The 12,400-nt window shown below is 45.0% G+C and overlaps 1 protein-coding gene across 6 annotated transcripts in view; it reads left to right on the top strand.

The window, feature by feature from the left end:
* Nucleotides 1-12,400, top strand: part of Znf10 (zinc finger protein 10) — a 45,302-nt gene that overhangs the window by 24,624 nt on the left and 8,278 nt on the right. For 5 of the 6 annotated variants that reach the window (XR_006851970.2, XM_046445888.2, XM_046445884.2 and 2 more), the window contains exons 7-9: nt 1,521-1,647; nt 1,949-2,041; nt 10,039-11,390. Coding sequence is in view for 5 of the 6 variants with exons in the window: in XM_046445888.2 (XP_046301844.1) it covers nt 1,521-1,647; nt 1,949-2,041; nt 10,039-11,390 (1,572 nt within the window). In the remaining variant the exon portion in view is untranslated. Of the gene's footprint in view, nt 1-1,520; nt 1,648-1,948; nt 2,042-10,038; nt 12,119-12,400 lie in introns of those variants that run through there. The other variant, XM_046445889.2, reaches the window with a different exon arrangement.

Here is a 12,400-nt window from a genome sequence, read left to right as displayed (position 1 = left end):
TCTAGCTTTTGGAAATGTGCATTATTGTTATATGTGCTCCTTCCTCTATATCCCATATATTTTTGAGTTTAAGGGAAGAAACCCATGACACTGGGCTGGGGTTGTGGCTCAGAGGTATAGAGCTTGCCTAGCACATGGGAGTTGCTGGGTTTGATCCTCAGCACCATATGAAAAAATAAATAAATAAAATAAAATAAAGGTATTGTGTTCAACTACAACTAAAAAAAATATTAAAAAAAGAAAGAAACCCATTATACTGTTTTTGTGGTTCATCCTTCATTTCTAAGATTTCAGTTTTCTCTTCAGCGTTATTCACTTTTTGCCTGAAGAATATCTTGTAGCACATCTTTTAGGGCAGATCTTCTGACAACAAACTTTGTTGGTTTTACTTCATTTCAAAATGTATATTTCTTGGCATTTCTGAAAGATATTTCCATTAGATGAAAAAATTCTGGCTTAGCCAGGCACAGTGGCACATTCCTGTGATTCCAGGTACTCAGAAGGCTGAGGCTGGAGGATCAGCGCCAGTCTGTGCAACTTAGCAAGACCTTATATCAAGAGAAAAATTTACAAAAAGAACTGGGAGTGTAGCTCAGTGGCAGAGCACTTGCCTAGCATGTGTGAAACCCTGGATTCTATCCCCAGTAATACCAAAAAAAAAAAAAAAAAGAAATCTTGTTTTGACATTTCTTTCAGCATTTAAAAACAGGCATATATTCTTCATTCAAGTAGATTTTTTTGTCCCCTTTGGTAACAGGGATTGAACCCAGAGGAGCTTAACCACTAAGCCCATCCTCAGCCCTTTTTATTTTTATTTTGAGTCAGGGTCTCACTAAGTTGCTTAGAGCCTCACTAAATGACTGAGGCTGACTTTGAACTTGAGATCCTCCTGCCTCAGCTTCTCGAGCTGCTGGAATTGCAGGTGTGTGCTGCTGTGCCAAGCTCCAAATAGATAGTTTTTCTACATATAATCAACACTTCTTTTTGATGAAGCTAGTACAGTCTTTACGTTTGTATATCTTGTTTCCTTCATTAAATTGTTTTGCTACTACTAAAGGATAACTTTCTTCTCCTTTTTTATGCCTATCAGTGTTGAGGGAAAATGTTCTGGGTGATTATTTGGGGTCATGAGACATGGCTTGAGTGATGCGCCTCTTGAGCCATGCAGTGTGCTCGATCTCTACTTTCCTCCCTATTTTCTTGCCTTGAATTTAGGTATAAACGGGTTAACTTCTGGTGTCTGATTTTCCCTTCCATAGTTGTTTTAAATAAACTTGGTTTAAATAAAGATGTTTGTTTCTAATCTAAAGCATGACATAGACTTTGCTTTTGGATAGTGACTACCTAAGATCCATTCCTTGGGAGACTTGACCCAGATACCTCAAAATAAATACTGCTAGTTCCTAGAGCGAGTTGGTCCATCCTCTCCCCACTCAGTGCAGGCAGCCTCCCTTTGCCAGGATCCAAAGGGAGGGCAAATATATTAATCCGGCTCAGTGAAGATTTGTTTGATTTTGTAGACACTGGTGACCTTCAAGGATGTGCTTGTGGACTTCACTAGAGAGGAGTGGCAGCTGCTAGACCCAGCTCAGCAGGTCATGTACAAAGATGTGATGTTGGAGAACTATGAGAACCTGGTGTCGTTGGGTAAGACTAACCTGTGCTTGAAAACTACTCACTGTGGTGATTTTGGCTTTTCATTGCTTAGTGGCTACAGACCCTGTGGGCTTGGGTTCAGTTACCTGCTTCCTTTGGGGCATAGAGTAGGGTCTTTGTATCCCACTTTTGTGGGGAAAAATTGCTAAATTTAAAAAAATGCATATTTCTTTTGCTAACTCCTTGTAGCCCCAGTGCTGTGGAAGGGTTGGGGTGGGTTTAACTAGGGTTCTTCTCTGTCTACTTTAGAGCTCTCCTGTGCTTACCTGGGCCTTGTTCTTTCCCTGAACAGGGCACCAGCTTCCTAAACCAGAGGTGATCCTGCAGTTGGAGAAAGGGGAAGAGCCCTGGCTGGTGGAGAGGGCAGTTCAAGAGTTGTGTCCAGGTGAGCACCAGGCAGGAGCTGCCACAGTGATGTCCACATGGCCTGAGGGGGCACAGCCTCGAGATAGGCTCAGGCTCTCCTCATAGGTCCTCCTTTCTGAGAGAGTGCTAAAGTCTCCTGCCTCCAGTTGTTCTGCATTCCTGGCAGGCTTGCTTGCGTTGGCTTGCAGAGACCAAGGTTTCTGACTGCTTCACTAAAACTGTCTTCCTGTGGCACACCTTGCTCAGCCCTGCTCCTGTTTGGGGATTATTACCATGAGCTCCACTTACCATGGGGTAATTTTTTCATCTCCCTGACTCTTTCTCCTGTGGCCCCTCCACAGAGCTCAGCTCTTCTCTGTGAGCTGGCCAGTGGAACTGTCCCCTGCTAGTGTTCTGAGCATTTGTTTCCAGCCATTTGTAAGCTGCTCCGGAGGCTCGCAGGCTCCTGCTGGCTTGGCTCCCTCCATTCCAGAAGTGTTGTTCTTGAACCACTTTTCCCACTATAGATCTGTATTTAATGTTTTTCAACTTACTCATATTTCATTTTAATGTTCGTGTCCCTAAAATGAAAATTGTTGTGTAGCTTCCAAAGGTAATTTATTTTCCTGATTCCCTGTGTATTTCTGGGAAATTGGCCTTCTGAGTTAAAAAAATAGGAAGTTGTCTCCCAGCTCCCCACCCCTGTGTTCTCAGTCAGTGGTCTTTTTTCTGTGCTCTGAGCTCAGTGCATCTCATGTGTTGCTGTCAGAGTCATGCTGCAGGTACAGTGCTTCTCGCCACACAGAGGGCCAGTGCACATGCAAGGGGCTCTACGTGGGCTCTCAGGGGACATTAATTTCCCAGTCCCATTAGATTCCTGTCACATTGGAAAGAACTGTTTCTCCACCTCTTCACCAGTACCTGATGTGCACACCTGGAAGGCATTTCCGGTGCCTCAGTATTTGAGTCTTACGAGTCCTATGAATTCATTGATTGAGTTATGTGTGTTTTTGGTGTTAAGTTTTTTGAGTTCTTTATATATCATGGAGATTAATGCTCTGATGTGCAGGTGGCAAAGATTTTCTCCTATTCTGTTGGCTCTCTCTTCATGTTCTAGTTTGTTTCCTTTGCTGTGAAGAAGCTTTTAAGTTTGATACCATCCCATTTATTGATTCCTGATTTTACTTCTTGTGCTTTGGGAGTCTCATTGAGGAATTCAGTTCCTAAGTCAACATAATGGAAATTTGGGCCTGCTTTTTCTTATAGTAGGAATGGGGATCTCTGGTCTAATGCCTAGGTCCTTGATTCATGCAGAGTTGAGTTTTGTGCAGGGTGAGATATAAAGATTCAATTTCATTCTGTTTCATGTGGATTTCCCATTTCCCCAGCACTATTTGTTGAAGAGGCTATCTTTTCTCCAATGTGTGTTTATGGGACCTTGTCTAGTATGAGAAATGACTATATTTATGTGGGTTTGTCTCTTATGTCTTCTATTCTGTTCCATTGGTCTTCATGTTTGTTTTGGTGCCAATACCATGCTGGTTTTTGTTTCTGTAGTATAATTTAAGGTCTGGTATTATGATGCCTCCGGCTTCACTTTTCTCACTGAGGATTGCTTTGGCTCACTTGTAAGAACTTGATCAGTCAACTGCTTTGGGCCTGGGAGGAAAGCTTTTTTCTATTTTCTTCCTTCCTTTTCTTATTTCTTTTATTTTGTGTTCATTCATTCAGCAAGTTTTCCTAGATGTTAACTGACAAGTTTCCAAAAATATCAGTCATTAACTAGACTGAGCAGTTTAGATATTTGTTGATAAAATAATTTATATGTCTATTGATAATGTTGTCAAATGAAATATTGAAACTCCATGTTATCAAACACATGGAATTTAAATAAATCTACAAGACTCAATGAACTTCATCATCAAAACCATCAGTGTAATGAACGATGCTTTAGAAATGTTGACTGACAGGTGCTGCAGTTTGATGGTGATGTATTTGCGTAACAGTGTTTCCTGATAAATCAGGGTTTCTAGGACACTGGTGATGGAGAGCACCACACTTGTGCTCAGACACCACACTCAGACTCTTCTTTACCAGTGTGCAGCCCCTTCACATCAATGTCCATTTTAGAGTCTTGCAGTTGCCATTTGTAGTTTGAAAAGCCACTCTGAGATTCTCTGATGCCTTGGGTAATGGAAAGGGGACCAAGAATCATCAGGGCAGAATAGAAACTAGGAACTCTAATGGTCATGAAAATGAGGATATTGGAGTGGGCGTTTAAAAAGAAGTCACCCAGGGAACTGGCTGGGCACAGAGATCATGTTGCTTGTGTTTGTTTCCTAAAGCTGCCATGAAAAAGTACAAGTTGAGCATCTAACATCTAATCTGGAAAGTTGAGATCCAAACTACTCTAAAACCTGAAACTCTTTTTCTCCCCCCTGTAAGACTGGAAGACGCCGCACCACACGACACAGATCACCAAAGAGGTTTCCACTTTATTACAAAAGGCTGTGTGTTTATATAGGTCTAAGGAGAGGTCGCAGGGCTGAGGTAGATAACAGGTCGCCCGTTTATTGGCAAGCTCTTCCATATGTCAGTTCCGGAGCCCAAGAAGTTAATTCTAATTGGGGCTAAGGCTTCCCACCAGCAGGGTTTGAACATTGGAACATTTCGTGCCAGTGAAAGAAACAAAGAGGAGAAGTTTCGCGCCAGTGAAATAAACAAAGAGGAGAAAGAGGGTCGTTAGACGCCATGCTGGGGTTTTTCTCTGGGGTGCTGCTGCCGTTATATGTTTTCCCAACACCCCCAGTCCTGGGGATTAAACCTAGGGGTGCTCTACCACCTAGCTACATCCCTGGCCCTTTTTAAATTTTGAGACAGGGTCTCAATTAGTTGTCCAGGCTGACCTCTGCTGCAGTCTGGCTGGGCACAAAATAACTAAGCCACCACGAGGCACTTGTAGGTTCAAAACAGGAACTCCTTTATTGCCCGAACCCTCCAAATGCCACTCACCCACCCACCCACCGGAAATCCCTCCTCCGACACTTCCCCAACCAATACGAACTCTCCAGGAATCCCCTGGAGAACTCCAAAGTAGCAGGCGCCCAAGGCAGCAAGAGCCGCCCTATTGCCCCACAGTAAAGGTCAAATATACAATACAATCAATCCAGCATCACAGCAGTTATATATAGCTTAACTCAAATCATCATCTCAATGGTTTGCTGGTCACCTTTCAAACATTCCCTCTGGCAAATGCCAGGCGTCATTCTGACTGGGCCGTGGCTCTCAACAGACCTCGAACTTGTATTCGTCCTGCCTCAGCCTCCCAAGTAGGTAGGATTACAGGTGTGCACATTGCACCCACCTGATAAAACCCAGACTTTCTGAGCACTGACATGATGTCAAAAGTGTAGAGTTACTTGGTGTACTGCGTGTTGTTGTCAGTATGAAGGAATGTGATACAATTTATTCAGTCCCCAAGGGAAGCAAAGACTCCTAGCCCACTCAGCTGTGGTGTACCTTTTCTAGGTGTGCCTGTGTTCCTTACACAAGCGTGCTCAAAGAGTGCAATAAGATGTGTGTTATATGGATAATGAATGGCAGGTTTCCAGTTCCCCACATGAGGCCAAGATATGTGCCCATTGTATACTCTATGTCTTCTTTACTCTCTGGACTGTGGTGTAAAGGACTTCAGATGTCAAAAAGGCCTGCAGATGCCCCTGTTGATAATGGTGATAAGAAAAAGTGTAAGCATTTGTATCTTTCCACTGTTTATTCCTCCTCCTCCTCCTCCTCCTCCTCCTCCTCCTCCTCCTTTCTTCTTGCTGCTTCTTTTTCCTGCTTCTTCTTCTTCTTCTTCTTCTTCTTCTTCTTCCTTCTTTCTTCTTTCTTCTTTCTTCTTCTTCTTCTTCATTTTGAACCCAGGGCCTACTGCATGCAAGTCAAGCTCTATACCAACTGAGCTGTATCCCCAGCCCCCCAAGCATTTGTGTCTTTCTGTAGCACAAAAGGTGCTGCCTGAGAAATTGAACAGCAGTTCAAATGTGAAACATATTACAGAAAAATACGTTGTTGGAATGACCTGAAGGGACAGAAGGATAGACTGGTGAACGCCATGCTGGAAGTGATGAAAAGAAGGAAAAACCTTGAAAAATAGAAAGAAAACTTAAAAGGAATGAACTAAAAATTAAATTGTCTGCAGTACATCAGAAGAATACAAAAGATGATCAGTATCAGTGAGCATATGCCACATGACAGTGTGCTCAACTCAGTAAACTGAAAATCCAGGGGAACTGGATATTCATGGTTGGTTGCAGAAATTAAGAAAAGACAGCTATATATTTTAAAGATTGGCAGTGATAAAGCATCTACTGATGCCCAAGCAGGGGGACATTCACAGAAGAGCTGGCCAAGGTTGGCACTGGTGGAAGATGTCACTATCCTGATGCCAGAACAAGTCTGTCATGCTACTATCCCCATGAGAAGCCCCCGCAGGACCCAGGAACCAACAGAACCAAGGCTGGAATGTGTTGATGAGCAGCTTGCCCAGCGCTCTGCAGACCTGCTGCAAGTGAGGAAAGCTCTAGTACTCCCTTTTTTAAAGGAGCCGGTTTCTTGCCAGGCCATTGTTATGCCAATAAAAAGGCATGGATTGCCAGGAATGTATTTCTGATTGATTTCATAAGGATTTTGCTCCAGTGGCTCAAGTCACCTTGGGGAAGCTGCACTGGTTTCTTGCAAGCCTTAGTTCTTCCTTGGTAATCGAGCTGCTTGCCTTGCTGAGACTCTTCAGAAACAGTGTTTGTGCTATGTCCTTTCCCTAAATGTGACTGCATCACTCCAGCCTCGCCTTGGGTCCTTAGTGCTGTAGATCACTGAAGAATGAGCAGAGCAAGTGCTGGTAGTAGGGAACAGAGATGGGTGTGGAATGTTTTCCAGGGAGTTTAGTAGGCGGTCGCCATGTGCACAGCGCCTGCACCTTTTTGTTTTTGTTCTTTTTTTACTGTGTTATTGACATGTTGTATTTTTCACTCTTAAGTCCTTATGTGTGAGTAAGTGTAAGAAAATGATTGCTGTAGCACAGATTCAGTCAGGACAGTGGTAGTGCCAAGCAGCCATAGGTGTCCCCAGGGTGTGGAGACAGTCATCTGTGCTTACTTCCCTGCTTTCTCTCTTCCTTCCCTTCCCTTCTCCACCACAGAGCTATGTCCCCAGCCCTTTTATTTAAATTTTTTTTTTAGTTGTTGATGGACCTTTATTTTATTTACTTGTATGTGGTGCTGAGAATTGAACCTAGTGCCTCATGCATGCTAGGCAAGAATGCTACCAATGAGCCACAACCTCAGTCCCAATGTCCCCAGCCCTTTTATGTTTCATTTCAAGGTAGGGTCTTGCTAAGTTTCCCAGGCTGACCTTGAACTTGGATATACTCCTGCTTTGGCCTCCCGGACACCTTTGTTTTCTGATGGTTCAGTGTATCCAAACTTTGTTTCATGCACAACATTATTAAAAATATTGTGTGCTAGGCACTGTGGCACACACCTGTAATTTATTGGCTCAGAAGGCTGAGGCAGGAGGATTGCAAGTTCAAAGCCATCTTCAGCAACTTAGCAAAGCCCTAAGCAATTTAGTGAGACCCTGTCTCATAGTAAAAAAATAAAAAGGTTGAGGATATGGCTTAGTGGTTAAGTGCCCCTGGGTTCAATCTCTGGTGTGTGTGTGTGTATACACACACACACACACATATACACATATACACACACATATACACACATACATACATACACACTCACATACACATATATGTATACATATATAGATTTATATAAAATATGTATATATGTATAGATCTATGTATAGATCTATCTATGTACCTATGTATGTATTTATATATAGTACAAAATTGTCTTCAGGCTGTGTGTGTAAGGTATATATGAAACATAAGTGACTTTTGTTTTTAGGCATAGTTCCATCCCCAAAATATTTTGTTATGTACGTGTTTATATTCTAACATATGAAAAAAATCCAAAATTCAAAATTCTTTTGAGTCTTAAGGATTTTGGATAAGGGATGCTCAAATTGAACCAGAAACCAGGTGATTTAAAATTGAACTTTACTGCTTATGGTTCTGGAGGCTTAAAAGTTCAAAATCAAGGTGCCACTAGGGGCATGTCAGACCTCTAGGAGAGGGTTCTTCCTGCCTCTTCTAGCGCCTCACAGCCAGGGGCTCCCGAGCTTGTGGTGAACCACTCCATGTGGTGGCCACTCACGTCTGTTTCTGGGTCTTTTCTTTTATAAGCTCACCAGTCATATTGAATTAGGAGCCAATGTACTACAGTACTGCCTCATTTAACTACTTCCATCTACAGTGGTCCTATTTCCACGTAAGGCCACATTATGAATTATTGGGCATTAGGACTTAACCATATCTCCTTAGGGGGTACAGTTCCTCCTTATTTGTGTAAGAAGTGGAATTGTATAAGTAGTGTGTTTTGTTTTTTAGATTTGGAACCAAGCATTTTACCTAAAAGGTATTGACAAACAAATGTCACACTTAAATAGGGGAAATAATTTGTGTTAATATCAATAGACAGCAGGTAGGTAGAAAGTCTAGGGAGATGATGGGAAAGACTTGAGGTTCTGAGTTAGTTTTCTTTAGTGATTATCATATATAAATTGTTAATCTTGATGTCTGTGTTATTTTTCTGTCACTATAGAAGAGTACCTGAGGTTGGGTGTAGTGGCTCATGCCTGTAATCCCAGTGATTTGGGAGTCTGAGGCCAGGAGAATTGCAAGTTCAAGTCAGCCTCAGCAACTTAGTGAGACCCTGTCTCAAAAAATGGAAGTGGCTAGGGATGTGGCTCCATGGTAAAATGCTCCTGGGTTCAATTCCCAGTCCCCCAACCAAAAAAACCCACTTGAATAGTTAATTACAGTTGTGAAGGTTCCAATCTATAGCCAGGCAGGCCCGTGACGCCTTGTCTCTGGGGAATGGTACTCTGTGGCAGGAGCAAACGGTGAACAGAGCCCCACTTCAGCAGGAAGAGACCTGAGTCCCCCTGTCCCCTCCAGGGCATACCATGACCTCAAGACCTTCTATGAGGCCTTCCCAAGGCTTTGACACCTCCAAGTGCTGTTTCCCTGAGACCGTGCTTGCACAGGATTCATGCCCTGTGGAGGGGAAGCTTAGCAGTGCGTGGGCACCCTGTCTGGCATTTCCCTTTTCCTGCCACTGCTGCATCTTGGTCCCAGTGGTTGTGCACCAACCGCACCTCCCCTTCATGTGGTGTTTCTTCTGTGTGCCTGGCGTAGCGCTTGGCTGCTCACCCACCTCCTCTCTCCTGCACTGTAAGGGACCGGCGAACGACGGAGGAAGAGACCACCAAGAGACTGACTCATGCAACAGCAAAAGGGGGTTTATTGCAGATCCAGCATGCTGGGGCGCTGTGCTCACTCAAGGAGGGAGAGCAGCCCAGAGCCCTGAGAACAACTTGAGCAGGGTTTATATACATTTTTTAGGGAGGGCAGGGACTTTACATACATCACAGTCCCCTTCAACAAATCACCATACACCGCGGGAAAATCAAACAACAACTCTTGAACATGATTAGTACATTCATTGGCGGGAACAGGTCGGGCGGGGGTGATAGGTCAGTCCTAAGAAGGGGGGTACATTCAAACTGATTGGTTTGGGCCCTGAATGCCTGCGTGGCAAACTGCACAGGGCCCAGGTTATTTAACAACTAAATGGTCAGGGGGGATATCTACTGGGCAGTCCCGTGAATTGTCCTAACAGCTACAGGAATTTCAGATTTTGAGTGTAGCATAGGAACTTAACAATACCTGGTCTTTTACATTTTAACTCAGGCTTTGCAGCTTAGAAGCTTTACAATGCCTGGTCTTTAACTTCAGTTTCTTTTATCCTTTCAGCACGACCCTGAAGGCAGCTCTATACTCCTACGTCTTCTGACTCCATGTACTCCCCACCATTCCTAACCTCAGCACTTTAATCGAAGAGAGCTTTTCATTTCTTTCAGATTTGGATACTAACGTTGAAATGAAATCACCTGTTTCCAGTAAGAACATTTCTCAAGATAAAAAACCCTGTGGCATTAAAGTAGAAGGAATGGCAAGGAAGGATCTCTGGTATCTGTCATTGGAAGATGTGTGGAAATGTGAAGACCCGTTGGGCAAGTATCAGGAGAACCAAGACAGACATTTGAGGCAAGTGGCCTTCACCCCAAAGAAAGTCTTTCCTCCAGGCAGGGTCTGTGAGAGTGGTAAGTATGAGGGCAGCTGCCTCCTTCCTGCTCAGCTGGTGCTGAGGGAGTATTTCCACACACGGGGCTCAGATGAGAGAAGCATGAAACATGACCTGGCATTTAGGGAGCATCAGGGGCACTGCTTGGGTGACAGTGGGGAGTGTGGCCAGGCCTTCTGCAAAAACATCCACCTGATTGAGTGTGCGAGAGCTCGCACAGGAGGCCAACACTGCAAGTGCCCTGCTGGCAGCAGCCCTCTTGATCCCAGAGCATCCCTCCACGTGTCTCCAGGCACACACAGGGAGAAGCCCTATGAGTGTAAGGAGTGTGGAAAGTTCTTCAGCTGGCGCTCCAATCTTACCAGGCACCAGCTCATTCACACTGGAGAGAAGCCCTTTGAATGTAAAGAGTGTGGAAAGTCCTTCAGCCGGAGTTCCCACCTTGTTGGGCATCAGAAGACGCACACTGGCGAGGAGCCCTATGAGTGTAAAGAGTGTGGAAAGTCCTTCAGCTGGTTCTCCCACCTGGTCACCCACCAGAGGACACACACTGGGGACAAACTGTACACATGCGGTCAGTGTGGAAAATCCTTTGTCCACAGCTCCAGGCTCATTCGGCACCAAAGGACACATACAGGAGAGAAGCCCTACGAATGCCCCGAATGTGGGAAGGCCTTCCGACAGAACACGCACCTCATTCTGCACCAGAGAACTCACGTTCGAGTGCGGCCCTACGAGTGCAGTGAGTGTGGGAAGTCCTACAGCCAGAGGTCCCACTTGGTGGTGCACCACCGGATCCACACTGGCCTCAAGCCTTTCGAATGTAAGGACTGTGGGAAGTGCTTTGGTCGAAGCTCGCACCTCTTCTCACATCAGAGGACCCATACTGGAGAGAAGCCTTACGAGTGTCACGACTGTGGAAAGTCCTTCAGCCAGAGCTCTGCCCTCATCGTGCACCAGAGAATCCACACTGGGGAGAAGCCCTACGAGTGCTGCCAGTGTGGGAAGGCCTTCATCCGCAAGAATGACCTTGTGAAGCACCAGAAGACCCACGCTGGAGAGGAGACCTATAGGTGTCAGCGGTGTGGCCTCGGTCTCAGCCAGGACTCCCCCTGTGTTGTCCATCAGGTAGGGCATACTGGGGAGCAGTTCTTCACCTGCCATCAGTGTGGGGCTGAGCTTGCAGGAAGCCCTGCCCTCACCTGCATTCCAGACAAGGCGTACTAGGAAGCAAGGGCTGGTGTGGTCACTGTAGGGCATCCTTCACCCAGAGCTTTGCAGAACACCTGGAGAGAAGCTCTGCACATGGACATATGTGGAGTCAGGTATGGTGGCCAGGCCTGTGATCCCAGCTACTCTGGAGGCTGAGGCATAAGAATCGCAAGTTCAAGACCAAGCTCAGCAACAGTGCAACCCTGTCTCAAAATAAAGAATAACTTTAAAAAGGTTGGGGTGCAGCAGAGCATCCCTAGGTTCCATACCCAGTACCCCCCTAAAAAGGTCCTGGAGTAGGAAAAATCCACTAATTTCGTTTCAGTACACAAGTCCAGTTTTCTGAAGCATTATTGACCAACTGAAAGTGCTAGCCTGAGGAGGAGCTGTGAGGGTGGTGGTTGGGGATGATCCAGCCTCATTGGTGTCCTCAGAAGGAGAAGAGACGAGGGTGCCTGTGTGGGGAGTGGCTTGCTAAGAACGAGAACAGCTGGGCTGCTGCATCAAGCTGGCAAGACGCACTCCCTTGGCCAGGTGCTGCTCAGTGGCACTTCTGAGGTTGACATCTTGGCTAGGCCACACTTTGGTTAGCAGCAAGGAAAATGCCTCTCATGTCAAACAGTAAAGAACACATTTATACTACTGGTGATAACTCATTTTTAAATACAGTTCCACGAGGGCAAGAATTCAGTGGAAAGATGAGAAAGTCTTGGTAAATGGGAAAAACTGACAGGTTATGGGATTTGAGCTTTATAGTCTATTCAGTGTTGCTGAAATAATTGTTAAGACATCTTAAAGTGCTCAGAAAGGACATCTAGTTTCTTCAGTATCCAGGAAGCTTGAGGACCACCTCTGGCCAAGGTTCCTATTGATTCTAAATTGTCTGGGGCCTTAGAGTTCCACTCTTTGCAAAAAGGTGCTGAATG

Source organism: Marmota monax, unplaced genomic scaffold (genome assembly GCF_021218885.2).
Source record: "Marmota monax isolate L192 unplaced genomic scaffold, Marmota_monax_Labrador192_F-V1.1 WCK01_AAM20220418_F8-fsc00200, whole genome shotgun sequence".
NCBI classification, from domain to species: Eukaryota; Metazoa; Chordata; class Mammalia; order Rodentia; family Sciuridae; genus Marmota; species Marmota monax.
This window is presented reverse-complemented; position numbering and strand designations above follow the sequence as displayed.